The sequence below is a fragment of the Chiloscyllium plagiosum genome, chromosome 12, assembly GCF_004010195.1.
Source record: "Chiloscyllium plagiosum isolate BGI_BamShark_2017 chromosome 12, ASM401019v2, whole genome shotgun sequence".
Lineage (NCBI taxonomy): Eukaryota > Metazoa > Chordata > Chondrichthyes > Orectolobiformes > Hemiscylliidae > Chiloscyllium > Chiloscyllium plagiosum.
This window is the reverse complement of record NC_057721.1, coordinates 80917354-80941239: the sequence shown is the minus strand read 5'-3', so window position 1 is coordinate 80941239 and position 23886 is coordinate 80917354. Positions and strand designations below refer to the sequence as shown.

At 44.9% G+C, this 23886-nt stretch overlaps 1 protein-coding gene across 1 annotated transcript in view; it reads right to left on the bottom strand.

The window, feature by feature from the left end:
* The window catches only part of robo2 (roundabout, axon guidance receptor, homolog 2 (Drosophila)), a 977511-nt gene that overhangs the window by 81403 nt on the left and 872222 nt on the right, over nt 1-23886 (bottom strand). The window contains exons 13-15 of the mRNA XM_043700204.1: nt 17354-17435; nt 15263-15431; nt 7693-7859 (exon numbers count right to left, since the gene is read on the bottom strand). Of these exons, the coding sequence (XP_043556139.1) occupies nt 7693-7859; nt 15263-15431; nt 17354-17435 (418 nt within the window). The remainder of the gene's footprint in view (nt 1-7692; nt 7860-15262; nt 15432-17353; nt 17436-23886) is intronic.

Genomic DNA, 23886 nt, shown 5'->3' with positions numbered 1-23886 from the left:
TCCACCATCACCATTCTCGTCCTCTCTCAGTTTCTTCTCTGAACGTCTCTGTCTAGTTTCAAGGTGCCAGCCCTGTCAGCTCCTTCATCTTCCTGGAGGCTGTAATCTCTGGGATTTCCTCCCTGAACCTTCCCACCTCTCCCATCCTTGGAAGGTGTTCCTCTTTGAGCGAGCTTTTGGTCAGCTGCTCTTTTCTCGTTAAGTGGCTCAGTGCCAAAATTTACAATGTCATATCTGTCACGCTGGTAGGGGATGGTAAAGGCTCCATGGAAAGGCACAAAATTCTATGTAAATTCACATTGCACTACACTGAATATACAGCAGAGAAACAGGCCATTTAGCCCAAACAGTTCTTACTAGCACTTATGCAGCCTCCTCCTTTCCTTTCTCATCTAACTCCATCAATGGAAACCTCTCCTTACTTCACATAAAGTCATACAGCATAGAATATGCACTTTGGCTTATTGATTCTGCACTGACCTATCTACACCAATCCTGAAGAATATCTGATTCCTGAAGAAGGGCTAATGCCCGAAACGTCGATTCTCCTGTTCCCTAGATGCTGCCTGACCTGCTGCGCTTCTCCAGCAACACATTTCCATATCTATACCAATCCCACGTTCCAACACTTGACTGGAGCCTTGAATGTTATGACAGGATCTTGTCTCTCTCTCTCTCTCTGTCTCTCATGTCTTTGTCCAATCTCCTCTTCAATGTCACTTTGCTATTTGCACCAATCTCTCTGAGTGTCAACATTGAGTTATCCAATTTTAAATAACCTCCCTTCCTATCCCCCAATTCCCTTCCCAGTCCCTCCCCCTCCCTTCCACCCCTCCCTGCCACCAACCAGATTCATTCCTCCCAGTGACTAATAAGGTTGTACCCTCTGCCTCTCTTCACCTATTCCCACTTTATCACCCTGCCCCCACCACTCCCTTTATCTGCAGCTCCTCCTGAAGAAGGGTTACTTCCGAAATGTTGACTTCTCCACCTCCTGATGCTGCTTGGCTTGCTGTGTTCTTCCAGCCTCCTTCTTACTACAAATACACTGAAGGAAGCAAAAGGCCACAACACAATGTCAGATTGGGACATCTCTTCAACCACCAATAGGACAATTACTCATCGGGTCATACAGCACGCAGACAGACCCTGTGGTCCAACCAGTCCATGCCAATCATGTTCTGAAACCAAACTAGTCTCACCTATCCCTCCAAACCTTTCCTATTCATAAACTTATCCAAATGTCTTTTAAATGTAGTAACTGTACCCAAAACCACCACTTCCTCAGGAATTTCATTCCACACGTGAACCACCCTCTGTGTAAAAAAAATTGGCCCTCATATCTTTTTTAAATCTCTCTCCCCTCACCTGTGGGACCATACCTGCTCTGTTTATGGTTAGTGATATAAGCAGCCAAATCAAGTGTGGAATAACCATCCCAAAATCCTTATGGTGCAGGATGAGGCCATTCAACCCATTGCGCCTGTAACAGCTCACTGAGCATTTTGACTCAGCATCAATCTTCTGTTTCCACCAAACTCTTGCACACTGCTTCTCTCCAGATAACCATCCAATGCCCCTCTGGAATGCCTCAGTCAAACTTGCCTCCACCACATTTCCAGGCAGCACCCTAACCTCTCACAGGGTGCAAATGTTCCTTTTCACCTTCTGCTTGCTTTTTCCACAAAACATTTCAAATCTGTAACCTGTCCATTAAGAATGTTGAAAACTATGACTGGGTCTGAACAGAGTAGATGAAGAGAAGCTGTGGCTCAGTGGTTAGCACTGCTGCCAAACAGTGCCAGGGTCCTGGGTGCGATTCCAGCCTTGGCTGACTGTCTGTGTAGAGTTTGCACACCCTCGCCACGTCTTGATTTGGAGATGGTGGTGTTGGACTGGGGCTTACAAATCACACAACATCAGGCATATTTGGAAGCACCAGCTTTCAGATTATTGCTCCTTCATCAGGTGATTCTGAAGTATAAGATTGTAAGACATAGAACTTATAGCAAAAGTTTACAGTTTGATGTAACTGAAATTAAACATTGTAAAAGACCTGGATTGATTGTTAAGTATTTGGATTTCCTCCCACAGTCCAAAGATGTGCAGGTTATGGTGGAGTGGTCATGCTAAATTGCCATTAGTGCTCAGGCTAGGAGCTTAGCCAGGGGTAAATATAGTACAGTTTGATGTAACTGAAATTATACATTGTAAAAGTGTGATTGTTAAGTATTTGGATTTCCTCCCACAATCCAAAGATGTGCAGGTTATGGTGGAGTGGTCATGCTAAATTGCCATTAGTGCTCAGGCTAGGAGCTTAGCCAGGGGTAAATATAGTGTAGGGGAATGGGTCTGGGTGGGTTACTCTTCAGAGGGTCGGTGTGGACTTGTTGGGCCGAAGGGCCTGTTTCCACACTGTAGGGTTTCTGTTCAAAGCTGCTGTTGGCGGAAGAATTGAGAAGTGGGGACACTGATGTAAAGAAGTCGGCAAAAGACCCAAAGGTGACATGAGGCAAGATTGAGAACAACGGGCCTGGAATCCTTCACTTGAGGATTTGATGGTGGATTTCTAAAGGAGAACTATCTAGGGACAATTTAAAATGCTGCAGGGCTGCGAGGAATTTGTGAGGGGAGTGGCACTGACTGAAGATGCCCTTGTAGGGCGCTAGCACAGACAGTCATCACGGGCTGAGTGGCCTCTCTGTGTGCTGCAACCACGGTATCATTCTGTGAGGCACACATTCACATCACATGTCGATGGGGAGATGCTGGTGCACTTTGGCTTCGTCTGCTGGCAGGAGGGAGCAGACTGCTGCCAGATTAAATAATGAGACTTTTCCATTGCTATAATTCATGGCAAAACAGCAACCGTCACTGAATTTTCAGCCTGCGATGTTTCTGACAACCGCAGGGTGCTGGATACAAAGACTCAGACCAAGCTTCATTTAATTATGCAAATGAATGTAATTGGAATCAAGTGTTTTAATTAATTACTCATAAATGAACAGCTTTTGCCTTGCATTATTTGTGTATCCCGCTGCCTTGTTTCCACCCTCTCTCACTGACTATCTCCATCTATATCCTCTGCTCTCTCTCTCCTTCTGCCGCCCTTTTTGTCCATTTTTCTGGTGCCTGTTTTTCTTGTTCTGTGTCACTGTTTCTCTCCTGGACAGCTGCCCTGTCCCTTACTCCTTTTCTTGGTCTCTCACTTTTTGCCCCTTGATTTTCTTGAGTTCTTTCTGACAGCATTCCTACTCTCTGTCTTCCTAAGGCTTGGTCCATTTCTATCTTTCTCGCTCTCTCTTTGTCTTTCTGATTGCAGCAATGCCTCTTTGTCGATCCAACTATTTCTCACTTCCCTGCATTCTCTCTTGGTGTTACTATCTGATGCATTCTGTTCATTAGATTCTTTGTCTCTGCTTGTCTCTTTAACAATTTCTCTCCGTCCATCACTCTCTGTCCTGCTTTTGTCTCTCCCTCCCTAATCTGGCTTTGCTGGTGACAGAATCATTTCTCTCGTCTATTCCCAGGTATAGAATATCCCATAGTTTACCATCTAAATGACCATGGGAGACCAGGCTCTTTGGCTGCAATGTCCAGAGTCTGGTGCTAGAAAATTACAAGGATCAGGGAAATCGACATTTCAGACAAGAGCCCTTCAAAAGGAATGACTTTAGCCTGAAATGTCAATTCTCCTGCTCCTCGGATGCTGCCTGACCGGCTGCGCTTTTCCAGCGCCACACTCTCAACTCTGATCTCCAACATCTGCAGTTCTCACTTCCTCCTCTTTGACTACAGGGGGCTTCACTGCTCAGTTGAATATTGACCTTCCCTGATGGCCACACAAATGTACCTTGTAGTTGTTAAGAAAATTCGGTTGGAGAAGGGACACCATTTATTCAGATCCCACCATTTACAACTTCACAGTGTTTACACGGCAGCATATGGAGGACAGAAAGATCCCACAAACCCCAATGTGATAAAAGATCTGTTTCCATGACATTTCTGAGGCACGAATATTGCTCAGGATACCAGGTAGAGTTCACTCAAGGTCTTTCTTCAGCAGTCATGAAAGGTGCTATATAAATGCAAGTACTTCTTTCTTTGAAGTTTCCAGAGAACAGCATACAGGGAAGAAAACAGCCACAAAAAAGAAATCATCCCAATGCTTCCCCACCTGGGAATTTTCTATTTTTTTTCATTCATGGGAAGTGGTTATCACTCACTCGACCAGCACTAAATGGACAATAAGTGTTGGCCTAGCTAGAGACACCCTCATCCTGTGGATTAATGATAAATTATTGCCCATCCCTAATTGCCCAGAGGGCAGTTAAGAGTCGACCACATTGTTGTGGGTCTGGAGTCACATGTAGGCAAGACCAGGTAAGGATGGCAGTTTTTCTTCCCTAAAGGACATTATGAACCAGGTGGGTTTTTCCAACAATTGACAATGGCTTCATGGTCATCATTAGACTCTGAATTCCAGATTATTATTGAATTCAAATTCCACCATCTCCCACTGGCAGGAGTCAAACCCAGGAGCCCCAGAACGCTAGCTGGGTTTTTGGATTAACAGTCAAGGGATAATACCATTAGACCATAAGAGAGAAAATGCTGGAAAATCTCAGCAGGTCTGGCAGCATCTGTAAGGAGAGAAAAGAGCTGCTGTTTTGAGACTAACAGACCCTTTGTCAAAGCTGTTATTTGTTTTTACCATTTGTTTTTACCATTAGACCATTGTCCGCCACACCCTCTGAAAAGGGAGATGGGTGATGCACATGACAGATTGAATAGCTTGGAAATAAATCACTCTGGAAGCAGGAACATAAAGGTGAAGCAGAGGAACAGCACTTAAGGATGTAAAATCAAACACACAGCTGGTTAAAGAGGCGTTACAGTCCAAAGTGATCTTGGGGAGATCCTAGAGATACAGCAGAGAACAATCAATTCAATTCAATTCAGAGTGGACAGGTATCTCTGTTTGCAAACAGGCCCACTCCAATCAGGTGACACAATGACATTTCATTGACATACAGGCACCTGACTTGAATTCTGCAGCACGTCCATCGTGCTGGGTACAACTCTGCTCTGCTGCTGTGGAAATGCCACCTCCTCAGAGGCCGGTAACCTGGAGGGAAGTCAGGATCGGAATCCACACAAGCTCTGGTTTATGAAAGAGAATCTGGTAAAGACAAGCTAACCAGTTTCAAGGGGCTCTCTCCGAATTTCAGACACTCTCACAGTGCAGGCAGTTATTCGGCCCTTCATAACATGTGCTGGCTCTTGGGAAAAAAATGACCCAATTACAGTCACCTTCCTCTGTCTAATCTCTCACGCCCGGGCAAATGTTTCCTGCTCTCTCTGTAAAGCCAGAGATATCTAACAACCAGATCAATGCTGAGCTGTGGAGAGAAATCAGAGTTAACAGTTCAGATCCAGAACAGTTCTGAGGAAGGGTCACTCCACCTGAAATGTTAACTCTGATTTCTCTCCACAGATGCTGCCAGACCTGCTGAGCTTCTCCAGCAACTTGTATTTGTTTCAGATTCACAGCATTTTTTAGTTTTCATATGACAACTAGCTCTGAATGAGCAGAGATCTCCTTCCACGTTAAGTAATTTCTGCTTTCAGCTCTCACTCCGAGTTCCATTCCCAAGGACTCTCTCTCTGCCAACAGTGGATCTGCTACCCTCCCTCACTGTACTGATCAATTCATAAATGCGATTCCAGCCAGATATTCACTTCATCGTTAACACTGTCCATTTGCAGTTCAGTCACCTCGCCTGGCTTCACCCGAGTCTCTGCTCCTCATTCTTGTTTTTGGTGTCCCTGGGACTTGACCACCCCAACACACTCCTGGCTGGTCTCTGACATTCCGCTCTCTGGGTACTTGACAACATCCAAAACCCTGCTCTCAGTGTGTTGTCACTGACAATAAGTCCCCATTCCTTCAACATCCCCCTGTCCTCAGTAACTGACACTGACTCCCAGCAGGAAACATCTCCATATTACCATTCAAGTCCTCCTTATCTTTGGAATCTTCACTTTCAACCCTCTGAGTTATCTATATTCCTATGATTCCCGCCTCCTTTCCTCGATCTCCAATTTTAATGGCTCCATAGCTGGGTTCAGCACCTGGGCCTAAAACTCTGCAATTCTCGCCCTCGACCCTTCACCATCTCTCCTCCTTTCAGAGTCTCCCTAAAAGCACTCCCTTTGATCAAGTTTATTTTCACTTGCCATTATATCGCTTAATGTGGCTCATACTTTCCAGTGAAGTGCCTCAGGATGTTTCACTTTGTTAATGGAACTATACAAGTTACTTTGTCGTTTTAATTATTAATCCAATTTTGATCATTCCTATTGAATCAACTTCCGCCACCCTTTCAGACAGTGAAAGCCCAATCCCAACAACGCACCATATATAAAAAAAACCTCCCGACCACACGGTTGTTTTCACAATTAACTTAAGGCTATGTACCAAGTCACTGACTCTCTGATCAGTGGCAACAGTTTCTCTTTAATTCACCTATCCATCTTCCTTTTGTCCCACTTCAAACTTTTGTCGAAGCACTTCCCAAATCAATGACAAATCTCCATTTCTCTTCTTGCCTGGTCAGCTGTGGGTGAGGTTGTGATTCCGGGTAACCTCCCAGCTTCCAGTCTCGTTCCCAGCTCGTCATTCATCCATGCAATCCATCAGTGGGACAGATGGAGACCATTCAGCCCCTCGCATCTGTTCTACCATTCAACTGGATTGTCAATAATTCATTTCTTAACTTTATCTCCCCATGGTAGTTCTAAATATCCTTAACAAGCTCACCAAACAAAAGTATAGCAAGTACTGTTGTAAAACTTCTGATTCAAGTACAGTCTTGAGAGATTTTTGAAGAAGGAGTTTGACATTACTGTTAGTCCTTGTGTGAAGTACTGTTTCCTGCCATCAGACCTCGTTCTCCCCAACAACATGAGACATTTTTTCCCCTAATCTTGTCTATCAATTTTTTAAAATTATCTTTAACATTCCAATAATGTCACACTTTGATTTTTTTCATGCTCAATGGAACACAAATATCTTTGGATCAACCAATCAGGGATGTTATGATACACCAGTGGAGCAAATAGGATTTGAACACAGGTCTCCTACCTCAGGGGTGTGGACATTACCACTGATCTACAGCAGCCCACTCAAAGCAAGGTAATTGTGACCTGCCTTCATAATTAACCTTAAAACCATTGTGGTGACTCTGGGCTCTGCTGACTCCTTCCTGCGATGTGGGGCTTGGGACTGAACACACTTGAATCTACATGGGATTTCCCCAGAGCTCTGTATGGCTGTAATATGACTAACACCCCTCTCTATTGCAACTCCAAGCCATCCTGAAATAGTGACTTGTATTCCATTAATCTTCTTACTTACTCTTTTTGATCATTGCCACTGCAGGTTACTCTATCCCTACCCATTACAAATGCCTTCCTCCACCAAGCAGGCAATGTATAGCAATGAAGCAAAGGAAAGTTACCCAACTTGTCTTCTATCAAACTTAGGGATGTCAAATTATGACACATCAATTTCCACCGCACTATTGGTCAGCACTAACTCAATATGTGTTAGAAATGGAAGATGGAATCTGCAAGTATGGTTGAATATGGAGGTCCATTGACTCTACTCCGAGCTGGAGATACCCTTACCTTGAGTACGGACTGGTTCACTCATCTGACTCGGGTCACTGACCCCCTGACTGTTGACGGCTCGCACCATGAAGAGGTAGATAGTGTTCGGTCTCAGTCCTCTGACGGTGTGCAAAGTGTCCTTCACATGTTCTGCCACTGTTTGCCAGCTGTTACTGACGGACTGGCTGTGGGATCAAATCGAGATCATACTCGTTATCTCACAGTTCAGTTTTTTCTCCCTGATCCTCGCTCCCTCCCCTTCTTCCTCACACCTCCCATCCACGACCGCCATTCCTCCCCACTGTCCCCAATTCCTTCATCAAATATTGGCAACCTACAAACATGGAATGACAGGAGGCCATTCGGCCCTTCGAGCCTGCTCCATCATTCAATAAGGTCACGGCTGAGCTGATTTAACCCTATATTCCTGCAAATTCTGAGATAATCTTAATCTTGGGAATCAAGAATCTGTCTACCTTTTGCCGGAAAAATATTTAAAGATTCTGCAGGATCTGAGACATTTCAATTAAGTCACCTCTGACTCTTCTAAACTCAAAAGGATACTGGCCCAACCTGTCTAGCCTTTCCTCATGACGCAATCCACTCATTCCAAGGATTAGTCTAGTAAACCTTTTCTGAACTGCTTCCAATGCATTGACACTGCTCAGTAAGTGCAGTGACCAGCACTGTACACATTACTCCAGCTGTGATAATGGATGATCTAACTGAGGTAGTTAAAATAGGATAAGGAGTTCAAATTGGGGGATAAAGTTTAAAGTCAGAGGCATTCAAGGGCTTTGCAAAGCAACATGTCTTCACAAAAAGGATCGTGGAATGTTGTTCTCAAATGAAAGCCAAGTACAGTTAATGCTGGGAATCTGAAATGAAAATGGAAAGTGTTGCAGAAACTCAGCAGATCAGGCAGTCTCAGTGGACAGAGAAATAGCTTTAACCTTTCAAGTTCAGCAACTCCTTCAGAACCTGAGAAGTAGCCATGTTGGACTTGAAACATGAACTCTCTTTCTCTCTCCACAGATGCTGCCAGATGTGCTGAGTTTCTCCAGCATTCTCTGTTTCTATTTGTGGAACTTTGGAACTCCATCCCCTTAAAGATAGTCTGTGGTCAGTTGAAACCTTCAAGACTGAGATTGATGTTTTCCTTTGTTGAGCAAAAATACATTAAGGGTTATGGAAACAAACCAAATAACTGCAGTTAAGGTTGAGATAGGATATGCCCCAGTTAGACTCAAGGGGCTGAATGGCCTCCTGTTGTAATGTTTAAATCAGTTTTTTGCAAATACATTCATTCTGTGATGCCTCACTCCTGGCCCTTATATCAATGGTAGACATTCCCTATTTTTAACTTCAAGCCCTTGCTGCTTTGAAAACCTTTATTAAATATTCCTGTTAACCTTCTCTGCTGCAAGGAGAACAAGTCTTAACACCATTGCCGTCTGTCATTTGATGAAGACAGAGACCAGGAATAGAAAGCAAACACATGGTGTAATCTGGTAATACAATTACCTCACGCTTAATCTGCTAATACAATTAGCTTGTACATAATGAGCTCTCAGGCACTAATTCCTGAATACAAAACGAAATTTACCCGAGGACCCCTTGTCGCCTGGCAACTGGGGCTTTGGCATGAGGAGTGAGAACACAGTGGAGCCGGGAGGTAAGTTACCACTTGAGTAGCACAACAGCCCTGCCTTTTCTAAACCTCAGATGTGATCGCAATAAGGCTCTTGTTGATGTTCAGCTGGTCTGCCCGAAGATCTGGAGCTCACTGAAGCGTGCCCACATGGCAGTGCCAAGACCTCTGACTATGAGGTCATGCTTGGGCTATCAGCCTCCTTAATATCAAATTCTCATCCTCACTTACAGATCCCTTCATGATCTTATCTCCCATCTCTATCTCTGTCGTTTCCTCCAGACGGACTGAACCTTATTGACAATTCTGCGTGCTGTCGATTTTGTTCTCTACAATTTCCAAGGCTCTGGAAGTAGTGTGTGATCCTGGCAGAGTCCCATATTTGAAATAAAAAATCGAAATGAAGCAAGAGCAGGCCATTTGGCACTCTCAAGACAAATTGCCAAACATCCAACATAATCGCGGCTGATCTCTATCTCAGTGCTTCAATCTCTTTCTCCCCATTACCTCTGGATGGCTTTCAAATCTAAAAAAGTATCCATCTCTTTAATGAGTGTATTCGGAGACTTGGCCTCTACAGCTTTCTGTGGTACAGAATTAAATAGGTTCACGATTCTTTGAGTGAAGAAATTTCTCCTCATCTCAGTCCAATTTCTCCTCATCTCAAAATGGCCTACTCCGTAGCCTGAAACTATGTCCTCTGGTTCGAGACTCTCCAACCAGGGAAAACATCCTCCCTGCATCTAGTCTGTCCAGCCCTGTTAGAATTTTATACGATTCAGTCAGATCCCATTCCCCCCCCCACCACTCATCCTTTTAAAGTCTAGTGAATACAGGCCCAGTTGAACCAATCTGACCTCACAGGGCAGTCCTACCATTCCTGGAATCAGCCTCAGCTGCAGTCCCTTTGTTCCAAGTATATCCTCTCTTAGATAGGGAGAGCGAAACTGCACTCAATCCCCCCAGTGTGGTCTCAGCAAGGCCTTCTACAACTGCAATCTCAGCCCTCTGCCTGAACTCAACTCCTCCAGCACAAAGGCCCCTGATATAGCATTAGCCTTCCTAGTCGCTTGCTGCACCTGCCTGGTAACTTTCTTTGCTTCGATTCTCCTGTTCCCTGGATGCTGCCTGACCTGCTGCACCTTTCCAGCAACACATTTCCAGCTCCTCCAGCACAAAGGCCCCTGATATAGCATTAGCCTTCCTAGTCGCTTGCTGCACCTGCCTGTTTACTTTCTTTGCTTGATATGTTAGGACACCCAGATCCCTTCACACATCACTTCCTACCATCTCAAAAATTAAATAGAACTGAAGTGCATAACATCAGATTTAGCCACACTGTGCTGCATCTGCCATGCTTTCCCACAAATCACCCCAAAGTCTCCTTGCACTCTCTTCACAACTCACAATCCCAACCAGTTTTATGTTCTCTTCTGACATCTCTTGATCCCTCCGACACTGCATGGTCATGTCCTAATGTTGGTAATATCAGGTAAAGGTCCTGTGTAACAGCAAAAATTGCTCTGGTTCAGAGCAATGGGAGTCCTGAACTCCATGAAAAAAAGCTGTGAGCCTGGGGTCAATAGAAAATCACAAGACTAAGCTTGACAAACTGTTGATAATTTGGAGTATTAAGGGGTGCAGAACCAGGGCAGATATGCAGAGTTAAGACATCAGAAATGGCAGTACAATTTTGAGGGACTGAATGGTCTCTTCTGGCTCCTCTGTCATCTACTTAAACCATTGAATTCCTGGTGTCATGATTTCAGCCAAGATTATTTTTTATTCATTCCTGGGATATGGGCGTCACTGGCTGACCCAGTGTATATTTTTGCCCATCCCTAATTGCCCTTGAGAAGCTATTGCTGAGCTGCTTTCTTGAACCACTGCAGTCCATGTGCTGCAGGTAGACCCCCTAATGCTCTGAGGGAGGAAATTCCAGGATTTTGACCCAGCAACAGTGAAGGATCGTCCGATATTATTCCAAGGCAGGATGGTAAGTGGCTTGGAGGTCTTTTTTGTGAGCAACTTAGCAGAACGATAGTCCGCTCTGGTATTTACAGAATTGAGGAGGAAAGATTATCTTCACAGAAACCAATATGTAACAAATTTAATGGAATTAGACAAACCCATTGTAGAGAAGGCCATTCTGGTCATCTTGTCTGCACTGTCTGAAAGGGAATTTATGTTTGCCCAACAGCCCTTGCGTTTAGTCTGTAACCCTGAATGTTTCTCACCATCAGGAACCAGATTACCCAGTTTCAGGTGGAAGATTCCACATTTTAAACAATTCTCTAAGTGAGAGAAAATCTTCTCATTCCCCCTTTCATACCTTCAATCTGTATCTGCTGAAGGGTCATCACTTTATTCCAAGGCAGGATGGTAAGTGGCTTGGAGGTCTTTTTTGTGAGCAAGGATGTGGAGGCATTGGAACGGGTGCAGAGGAGGTTTACCAGGATGTTGCCTGGTATGGAAGGAAAATCGTATGAGGAAAGACTGAGGCACTTGGGGCTGTTTTCACTAGAGAAAAGAAGATTTAGGGGTGACTTGATTGAGGTGTACAAGATGATTAGGGGGTTAGATAGGGTCGACAGTATGAACCTTTTCCCGCGTATGGAGTCGGGTAGTACAAGGGGGCATAGCTTTAAATTAAGGGGGAGTAGATATAGGACTGATGTTAGGGGTAGGTTCTTCACCCAGCGAGTCGTTAGTTCATGGAATGCCCTGCCAGTAACAGTGGTGGACTCCCCCTCTTTATGGGCATTTAAGAGGGCATTGGATAGGTATATGGAGGATAGTGGGTTAGTGTAGTTTAGGTGGGCTTGGATCGGCGCAACATCGAGGGCCCAAGGGCCTGTACTGCGCTGTATTCTTCTATGTTCTATGTTCTATGTTCTATGTTTACACTGTTGACTCTGTTTCTCTCTACATGGATGCTACCTAAATTGCTGAGTGTTTCCAATATTTTCCCTTTTTCATTTCAGATTTCAAAGTTTTTGTATTCCACTTGCGCTTTCAATGTCTGACCATGCTCACTGACCCAGTCACCAGATTAAATCAGTGTTTGCAATGTGTCCGACAAAGACCAATTGCTCATTCTGTACCTGTACACTCACAGAGGGCTGAGCAAGCTACATCGGTGATGGGAATCCTCTAACTGCTGACTAACATGAGAGAAAGAAATTTAATTTCTATAGCACCTTTCACAGGCTCAGGATGTCCTGAAGTGTTTTACACCCAATGAACATATTTTTCTGAAGTGTTGCCATTGTAATTTAGGGAATACAACAACCAGTTTGTGCACAGCAAGCTCTCACCAAGAATAAGAGATGATTTGCTTCTTAATAATGTTGATTGACAAATATGTAATGGGTAAGACACGAGGAAGGCCAATCAGAGAAATGCTGTTGGGATCTGACACAACGAATACAGAACGTTTAATGAAAGTTCAATGTTCCTTTTGGAAGACAACTTCAGACAACACAGTACTCCCTCAGTACGGAGACTGACAGTGTCAACATTAGATTATTGCGTTGGAGTGAGATTTGAACCTACAACTTGCTGACGCAGCTGGTGAGCTTCAGTTTAAACTTTGGAGATGGGGCTCATGGGAGCAAAGGAACAGGAGTAGGCCATTCAGCCCATTAAGGCTGCCATACCATTCAATATAACAGTGGCAGAACTTGTCTCTTACTTATCACGTTCCCATCACCCTGTCCACCACTGGTATTCAGAAATCTAATGATCTCAAATTTAAACAGACTGATCTTCCACAGTACTCAGTGAAGAGGACGTTCACCAGAATGTTGCCTGGTATGGATGGTGCTAGCTATGAGGAGAGGTTGAGTAGATTAGGATTATTTTTATTAGAAAGATGGAGGTTGACAGGGGACCTGATTGAGGTCTACAAAATCATGAGAGGTATAAACAGGACGGATAGCAAGGAGCTTTTTCCCAGAGTGGGGGACTTAATTACCAGGGGTCACAAGTTCAAGGTGAGAGGGGGAAAAGTTTAAGGGAGATATTTGTGGAAAGTTCTTTACGCAGAGGGTGGTAGGTGCCTGGAATGCGTTGCCAGTGGAGGTGGTAGAGGAGGACACGATAGCATCATTGAAGATGTATCTAGACAGATACATGATTAGGCAGGGAGCAGAGGGATACAGATCCTTAGAAAATAGGCAGCAGGTTTAGATAGAGGATCTGGATAGGCGCAGGCATGGAGGGTTGAAGGGCCTGTTCCTGTGCCATAATTTTCTTTGTTCTTTGTTTTACTCCTGTGGTAGACAATTCCATAGGTACACTATACTCTGAATAAAATAATTTCTCCTCATAAGGCCATAAGACACAGAAGCAGTAGCAGGCAGTTCAGCCCATCACATCTGTTCCAGCATTCAACAGAATCATGGATAGTCTGATCATCCTTGACTCCTACTTCCTGTCTTTTCCCCCATATCCCTCATTTCTCTTGCTGATTACAAGCCTGTCCATCTCAGCCTTGAATATACTTAATGACCCAGCCTCGACAGCCTCTGGTGGTAAAGAATTCCACAGATTCACTCCCCTCTGACAGAAGAAATTCCACCTCATCTCTGTCTGAAATGTGCAACCCCTTATTCTGAGATTACACCCTCTGGTCCGAGATTCTCCCACAAGGAGAAACAACCTTACAACAATTCCCTCAAGTCCTCAAAATATGTTTCTGATTCCAAATCTAAGGGGCACACCTCTCATTTTTAAACTGTGCCCCCTGAGTTTGGACTCCCCAACCAGGGAAATATCTGCATTGACACCATCTACTTCTTCAAGTAATTTGTCGATGTCAATGAGATCTCTCAGTTTCTGGAAACTCTGCAGAATACAGGAACAGTTAGTCTAATATCTCTTTACTGGACAGTTGGCCCCATCCCAGAAACATGCCCAGGATATCTTTGTTGCACACCCTCCCATGGGTAACAACGCCTTCACTGAGATAAGGAGAGTAAAACTGCACACAGTGCTCTAGGGGTGGGTGAAGCAAGCTCCAATACAATTGAAGCAAGACTTCACTACTGTTCTCAAATCCTCTTGCAATAAAGACATATATTCCATCAGCCTTCTGCACAGCTTGCTGCACCTGCAGTTAGTGAGGACTGCAGTTGCTGGAAGTCAGAGTCGATAAAAGGTGGAGCTGCAAAGGCACAGCAGCTCAGACAGCATCAGAGGAGCAGGAAAGTCAACGTTTCGGGTAGGAACCTTCATCAGGACCTCCGCATGTCGGAGGCAGAGGGGTGACCTTATAGAGGTCTACAAAATTATGAGGGGAATGGATAGTATAAATAGACCAAGTCTTTTCCCTGGGGTGGGGGAGTCCAGAACTAGAGGGTTTAGAGTGAGAGGGGAAAGATATAAAAGAGACCTAAGGGGCAACTTTTTCACACAGACAGTGGTATGTGTAGGGAATGAGCTGCCAGAGGAAATGGTGGAGGCTGGTACAATTACAACATTTAAGAGGCATTTGGATGGGTACATGAATAGGAAGAGTTTGGAGGGATATGGGCCGGTACGGCCGGTGGGACTAGATTGGGTTGGGATGTCTGGTCGGCATGGACGGGTTGGACCGAAGGGTCTGTTTCCATGCTGTACATCTCTATGACTCTATGACTCTATGTTAGCCTTTTGTGACTTATTGACAAGGATACCTTTGTACATTGACGTTTTCAAACTTCTAACCATTTCAGAAATAATCTCCACGTGTTTCTCCTATCAAAGTGAATAGTCTCACCTTTCTCCCCCATTATATTCCACCTGCCACATTCTTACAGATTGACCAAGCCTGTCCATGCCTTCCTGAACTTGCTTAACATCTTCCTCACGAACACACGTTCACCTACCACTTGTCCCGGCTCAGCTGGGGACAGTGTATGGTTGATGAAGAGATGGTTTCTTTCTCTCATGTACCTGAAGGCCTCAATGACGTAGGATGTGACGGGCGATGACCCACTATGGCTTCCTGCTAACCATGAGAGGGTGACAGTGCTCTTTGTAACATCAGCAACCTGAGGTTTGGAAGGTGACCCAGGAAGGGCATCCATATCCATCTTCACGTTGACGGTCACTGCACCTGACTCTGCACAAAATAAAACACAATCTGTTCAAGGGACAGCCCAGATTCTGATCCCCACCCCACCACCACCCCACTTCTCAAATCACCTTCAATGAGACACAACGTTCCAATGACTTACAGCTGAGCAACCAACACATTATCGAGGAGAAAGTGAGGTCTGCAGATGCTGGAGATCAGAGCTGAAAATGTGTTGCTGGAACAGTGCAGCAGGTCAGGCAGCATCCAGGGAACAGGAGAATCGACGTTTCGGGCATAAGCCCTTCTTCAGAAATGTCGATTCTCCTGTTCCCTGGATGCTGCCTGACCTGCTGCACTGTTCCAGCAACACATTTTCAGCTCCAACACATTATCCCCAACTTCTGCACAGATCCCCTTAATTCTCAATTCTTGACCATCCACTGATGCCTTGCTTAAAAAAAAACAGCACAACCACTAGACGCATTGTGTAAAGTGTTTTACAGTTTCCAGTGTGGTTACTCTTCTAAATCGATGACACAGCAGCCAATCTATACTCTGGATTAGTGGTGCTGGAAGAGCACAGCAGTTCAGGCAGCATCCAAGGAGCAGCGAAATCGACGTTTCGGGCAAAAGCCCTTCATCTTTATTCCTGATGAAGGGCATTTGCCCGAAATGTCGATTTCGCTGCTCCTTGGATGCTGCCTGAACTGCTGTGCTCTTCCAGCACCACTGATCCAGAATCTGGTTTCCAGCATCTGCAGTCATTGTTTTTACCTAGCCAATCTAGGTCAGGTGAATTGGCCATGCTAAATTGCCCATAGTGTTAGGTAAGGGGTAAATGTAGGGGTATGGGTGGGTTGCGCTTCGGCGGGACGGTGTGGACTTGTTGGGCCGAAGGGCCTGTTTCCACACTGTAAGTAATCTAATCTAATCTAATCTATACAGCAAGCTCTCACAGGGCGCAATGTCATGAATACCACATAACCTGTCTTTTCTCATGTTAATGTCAGGGTATACATGAGTCACAATATGAGGGAGAACTCAACTCATAGAATCAGACTGTACAGAAGTTGGCCCTTTGGCCCATCAAGTCTATACTGCTCTTTGTCAAACAGATGTCATGAAATCTTCTAAATCCACCTGGAAGGGCGGAAAAGGCCTCAGTTCAAAGTCACAGCAGACAGACAGCACCTCCAGCAATGTGGCACTCCCTCAGTGGGAGTGTTTTTTTTCATGAGGTGCAGTCTGTAGGGGGACAGCATTTATGACCCATCATGAAATGCATGGTAGAGGGAAGGTAAGTCAATCCTATTGCTGTGGGTCTGGAGTCACGTGGAGGCCAGCTGTTTCCTTCCATAAAGGACACGATGAACCAGATGGGTCTTATTTTATTTAACAGCAATGGCCACACAGTAACCATGAGATTTGCTTTTCACTCCAGATTGGATTCAGACTTCACCACCTGCCCTGGTGGGATTTGAACTACATTCTCAGGGCATTTTCCCGGAGCTCAGGGCCGCTCGTCCAGTGACATGACCACTGCACTAACACCTCCTAAGTGGGTGCTTGGCTCAACCGTGGAGATTTCGGAGTCAGAGGTAAGAGTGCTCAGACCAAACCTCTAACCCTTCAGATGCCCACTGCCCAGGTGCTGACCCTATTCACCTCACGTGTGACAACCCCACACCCACTCTGTAACTTGCCCACCTAATCCATGACCCCTTTTTGCTGGAAGCTTCTTATCTGATTTGCTGCCCTCAGTCTTCCTTCCGAATTATAACCCCTTGGAGTTTCAAGCCAATGGGTAGTCCCATTCACTGATTTCCCGCACCCCCTTTCCTTCATCTTTCCTACCTGAGTATCTGACCTTATGAGCCTTCGCGTCTCGATTAAAGATAAGGGTGAAGATAAAGGGATTGAGAACTACTTTCTGTTTATCGCAATGAGGATCAGGAATGAAGCATTACCTCGCACTTCCAAAAACGCACTCCAGGAGGTTTCCCCACTTGAGCTAGTGGCTACACAGGTGTAGATTCCAGAATCTGTGACCTAGGATTAGGATGAAGAGGTGAGTCAGACATCATTGTTCATTAATCCTCAGCAAGTGTTCAACCCTATTGAAATGAGGTGGAGGTGTCAGTGTTGGACTAGGGTGGATAAGGTCACCAGGTTATAGTCCAACAGGTTTATTTGAAATCACAAGCTTTCAGAGCACTGCCCTTTCATCAGGTCACCTGAAAACTTGTGATTTCAAATAAACCTGTTGCATTATAAACTGGTGTCGTGAGACTTCTAATCTCTTGAAAGAGTAAGAAGCTCGAAATGTGGAAGTTTAAAGAAACTTAAGAGGATCCATGCCTACAGATTGGTAAAATACCCAAGGACACAAACAGAAACAAATCAAGAGAAGAATAAAAAGGTAAAGCCTGTGAAATGCATATTTGTTTTATTTTACAAACATGGGACATGGGTGTCACTGGCTGGGCCCAGCATTTATCGTCCGTCCCTAGTTGCCCCTTGAGAAGGTGGGGGTGAGCTGCCTTCTTGAACCGCTGCAGTCCGCGTACTGCGGGTTGACCCTTAGGGAGGGAATTCCAGGATTCTGATCCAGCGACAGTGAAGGAACGGCGATACATTTCCAAGTCAGGATGGTGAGTGGCTTGGAGGGGAACTTGCGGGGGATGGTGTTCCCATGTATCTGCTACCCTTGACTTTCTAGACGGAAGTGGTCGGCTGATTGGAATGGGCTGTCTAACTGGATCTCTCTTACAAAGAGCTAGCATATGTGTGATGGACTGAACTGCCTTCCCCTCGTAGTTTTATTTTACATTGCTAATAGGGAGTGCAGGCATCAGCCTTGGAATTCCATCTCCCTCCAAGGGGCCAATGCAGTACTCAAATGAAAGTTTGTTGCCTTTAATTGTTGCTCTTGGGGGCTGACCTGGGTAAAGCAAGACGATAAAGCGATGAATTTAATCCAGCTCCAACAGCAGAAATGCATTAACCCCTCTGACCTGTGCATGCCTTGCGACATGACAAGAAAGACTAAATTGTTTACTTAAAGCACCACTGACATTAATTTTTCAATAAATTCTGTTTTGTCCTAAGGCGCTTTATAATTAATTTACGTCGGACAACATTCCAAGACCTGAGGACGGACTTTCTTGCTCATGTTTTGTCTTCTGCCAGGTCTTTCTCAATCACTTCTTCTGCATCTTTTACATCAGCTGTTGGTTTGACAGGTATTCCCTTTATTCTCCTCATGTCTCAATAACTGATGATTTGCTGAGTGCAAACACAAGGGGTCAAGAGTTGTTCTTCAGCTCAGTTTTGAGAGATCAAGCTCATCAAAGTAGGTCACAGAAATTGGCATTGGTCCCTCAGAAAACAATGCAGCAGAATAGGCAACATTTATATTGTCCAGAAATTCCAACTAAGTCTTCTGCTTCTCTGAGCCATGACCTCTGTGCTCATGTCCACTCGCATAAACATAGAATATAGGAGCAGGAGGAGGCCACTCGACCCTTTGAGCCTGCTCCACCATTCAATATGCATTTGGCTGATCATCCAACTGAGTACCCTTTCTCTTCCTATATTATCTGATCCCATTAGTCCTCAGAACTATATCTAAATCCTTCCTGAAAACATTCAATGTTTTGGCCTCACTCATTTTGTGTCTTAGTCAACTCCACAGGTTCCCTACTCTCTGGGTGAAGAAAGTTCTCCTCATCTCAGTTCTAAATAGCCCACCCTGTATCCTTCATTGGTGACCCCTGGTTCTGGACTCCCTGGTCATCAGGAGCATCCTTGCTGTCAGTAGCTTGTTAGAACGTTATTGGTTTCTACAAGATCACCCCCATTTTTCCAAACTCCAGTGAATATAGTCCTAACCTTTTTTACACATCAATCCTGCCATCGCAGGAATTAGATTCACTCCTGGACTTAAAGGCCATGTACAACATGTTCATAATGTAACCCAACAGCATTAACCTGTAAATCTTCCCAATGCAGGCCAGGTGGGAAATGTGTGAGAGATTCCTGCATTTCACTGAGGGGGCATATTGCGGTTAGCGATAAAATAATTGCCATGGGCACCGTGACCAAATCTAACGCCACATTTTACTAACGAATTCAAAGTTCGACCTGCTGCCATGGTGCATCCCTGGGATTGGGCTAAGTGCCTGGATTTCTAGGCCAGCAACGTTACCATAATGCCACCTTTTCTCATGTTCAGCTGAGCACAGTCTCAGACATGGTCTACCACACGATTTTCATCCTTTTGAAGTCATACTCCTTTTTACATAGGAACGGGAGTAGGCCATTCAGCGCCTCAAGCTATGAGGTCATGACTGATCTGTGGCCTGACTTCACACAGCTGCCTTTGGCAATCCTCAATACCTCTGCTTATCAAAAAGTTATCCATTTGAACTTGACTTATTTCTGTGAACTGATCCTGTATCCACTGCTGTTTGTGGAAAAGCAAACAGGGGCAAGGGCAGTAAATTCTCAAGGGCAACTAGGGATGGCCAATAAGTACTGACCAACTGGTGTTGCCAAAACCCCATGAGTACATTAGAAAAATGTTGCAAACATCAACGACTCTTTGTGCTTCTTAACATTTCTCCTGAATGGTCTGGCCCCAATTCTCAGTGGAAATAGCTTACCTACCCTGTCTTTTCCTGTTAATATCTTAAAGACTTTGATCTGATCACCCTGAACCTTCTAAAAACTAGAGAAACCACAGTTAATTTTTTAATCCCTCCTCATAACTTAACCCCTGAAGTCCAGGTATCATCCTTGTGAACCTGCACTGTACACCCTCCAAGGCCAATGAGGTGTGATGCCCAGATTTGTGGGCGGCACGGTGGCCCAGTGGTTAGCATTGCTGCCTCACAGCGCCAGAGACCCGGGTTCAATTCCCGCCTCAGGCGACTGTCTGTGTGGAGTTTGCACATTCTCCCCGTGTCTGCGTGGGTTTCCTCCGGGTGCTCTGGTTTCCTCCCACAGTCCAAAGATGTGCAGGTTAGGGTGAATTGGCCATGCTAAATTGCCCGTAGTGTTAGGTAAGGGGTAAATATAGGGGTATGGGTGGGTAGCGCTTCGGCGGGTCGGTGAGGACTTGTTGGGCCGAAGGGCCTGTTTCCACACTGTAATGTAATCTAATCTAATGTAATCTAATCTAATCTAAATACACTATAGATTTACTCACAGTGCTCCCAGTGCGGTCTAACCAGGGTCTTGTATAACTGCCGTATAACGTCTGTATCCTTGCATTCCAGTCCTCTGGATACAAACGCTAGCATTCCATTGGCTCTCTCGATTATTTCCTGTTCATTTTTTTACTTTGTTCCTGTACCTCTCCACCAGCTTTCAGGGATGTTTCATTTTGGGGGACAGTGTGTGGTTCAAGGGCGCACCACCTTCTTCAAGGTAGCTATGAAATAGTTACACAAATGAATCCTGTCTCCTGAGATTTTTCTGGAATTATTTCTGTTCACTAGGATGGTGGAGATCTGGGGCACCCGAAAGGGCAGGTCACATGACAAGGTCGGCAATATGTCCAACTCTAGAGTTGGTAACACATGGAAAATTTGGGGTAGTACTGGCGAAATGACGTACTGACTCCAATGTTACCTTATGAAGCTGGGTGGGGAACTTTCCATTGGGACATGGTGCACAGAGTGCAGAAACTGTGCTGAGGTTTGAGAGCATACTTTCAAAGAGAACACATCAGAGGATAAACAGACTTCATACAGAATTGGTCAGAATTAGATAGTACAGAAGCACTGTCTATTCGGCTGTTTATGACTCATATAAACACCATCCTCATATTGCTCTCAGCTCAGTTTGCTAAACGGCTGCTTTGTAATGGAGAGTGTTACGAACAGCGTGGATTCATTTCCTGCACCAGCTGAAGTGATCAGGAAGGGCGTTTCTTTTCAACATCTCCCCTCAATTGAGGCCTGGTGACCCTCAGGATAAGCCATCACCAGCCATCTCTCTCTAATGAGAGACCAGCCCCATGTCTGGCAAGACTCTGCTGACTTCATCTTTACTCTTTCCATCTTCCCTTATCAATATATGCTTCTGAAGCTCTGCCCCCCTGTATACTTACCCATTTATTTATAAATTTGAAATAATCACCTTTTACTCCCTGTGGGTTCGAGTTTCACACTTTCACAACTCTTGTGAATTCCAGATCCGATTTATTATTGACTAATTTACATAGTTCATCCCTAGTTTTAGACTAATGCACAATTGGAAACAACGTTTCTATCTTTGAGGAGAAAGTGAGGTCTGCAGATGCTGGAGATCAGAGCTGAAAATGTGTTGCTGGAAAAGCGCAGCAGGTCAGGCAGCATCCAGGGAACAGGAGAATCGACGTTTCGGGCATAAGCCCTTCTTCAGGAACTGAAGAAGGGCTTATGCCCGAAACATCGATTCTCCTGTTCCCTGGATGCTGCCTGACCTGCTGCGCTTTTCCAGCAACACATTTTCAACAACGTTTCTATGACTACTCCATTCATAATATTAAGGATCTCTGACAGGTCACACCTTCCTTGGGTAAAGGGCATTGCCCTGTTAAGCCTTTGTTGAAAGTAAAAAGCTCTCAGATCACATTGGGTACCCTGGGGAACGGTTTCTAAGAGTTAGGATTTATAATCAAAGAAAAAGGAATAAGTTGATTAGGGACAGTCAACACAGTTTTGTGAAGGGTATGGTGTGCCTCACAATCCGTATTGAGTTCTTTGAGAAGGTGACCAAATAGGTGGATGAGGGTAAAGCGGTTGATGTGATATATACAGTAGCGCCTCGACATACGAACGACTCAATTCACAAACAAATCGGTTTACGAACAGGATTGTACATAAAATTTTGCTTCAACGTACGTACGAAATTCAAGGTACGAACGAAGGTACGAGCGCAAAAAGCCCGTGTGCGACCACGTGGTTTCATTGTTCTGCTTTGCTACGCGCTTATTGAACGCAAAAGCTCTCAGGCCCCACGTAATCTCATTCTTTGGCGCGTGCGCTGTGAACAGCGTTCGTTGCTACGCCCAAGCATTCTAACGCTATCCGAACAATGGGAAAAAGTGTGAACTTTTCGGTTCGCGTACCAGGTCCCGGAATGGATTAAGTTCGGAAGTCGAGGCGCTACTGTATAGATTTCAGTAAAGCGTTTGATAAGCTTTGGACTGAGGGGATATAGGACAGATATCAGGGGTAGTTTCTTTACTCAGAGAGTAATAGGGGGTGTGGAATGCATTGCCTGCAACAGTAGTAGACTCGCCAACTTTAAGGGCATTTAAATGGTCATTGGATAGGCATATGGATGAGAATGGAATAATTTAGGTTAGATGGGCTTCAGATTGGTTCCAGAGGTCAGCGCAACATCGAGGACCAAAGGGCGTGTACTGCGCTGTACTGTTCTATGTTCTATGTTCTATTTCTTCAATCCTGCTAGTCCTCTCTAGATCTGAAATACTGTTCATGAGCTTCAATAAACACTCAAATAAAATTTGCAAGAAGCCAAGTTTGGCAAAAGTCAATTTTCCAGATTCAACTCTGAGCAGGAATGACCCACCAGGAACAGAACTTTCTCAGCCAAGACACAGCCCGGGTGGAGATATTGGGGAACGCTGAGCAAATCAGGGGGCTAACTCAAAGATCAAGGGAAAATTCAAACGAGTTTACATTGCTCTGTATCTGACCCCATGCTGTCCCTGTCCTGGGAGTGTTTGATGGGGAACAGTATACAGGGAGATTTACTCTGTATCTAACACGTATTTTGGAACTTTGTATTAATGAGAAGGCAATTGACTTCAACACTTTCACGAAATGTGAATGTTTCTGGGAAGACTGATTGCCCATCCTTCGTTACCATGGTTACAACTGCATTTTGTGCCAATCCAATGCAGAGGGCAGTTAAGAGTCAACCACATTTAGTTTGGGTTTGGAGTCACATGTAGGCCAGACTAAGTAAGGACACAATCTCCTACCCTAAAGGACATTAGTGAACCAAACAAAATAAAAAAAAAACACAACAAAAGAGATTTGCAATCACCATTATTGAGGGTAGCTACTCAATTTTAGAATTTTTAGTTGAACTTAAGCCCTCCCCAGTTACCATGGCAGGATTGTGCTCTCATCCCCAGATCGTTAGCTGGGCATCTAGATTACAGAACTAGGAATATTGTCACTCCATGATCATCAGCTCTAAGACTGGGACAGAGGGAGAGAGAGAGAGAGAGACAGGGAGAGACAGAGACAGAGACAGGGAGAGACAGAGAGAGGGAGAGAGACAGAGAGAGAGAGAGAGACATAAGCAGACAGCGAGAGAGAGAGTCACTCACCTGCCGACCCACCCTGTTGTTGTGGAGCCTCATGCGTGAGTGGATGTCCTTGTAGGTTTCCCGGGAATCCAGAAAGTCCCTGGAAAACTTGTCACCATACTCCACGTCGGGGCTGCATCCTCCCCATTCCCAGGAGTCCTGGGGTCC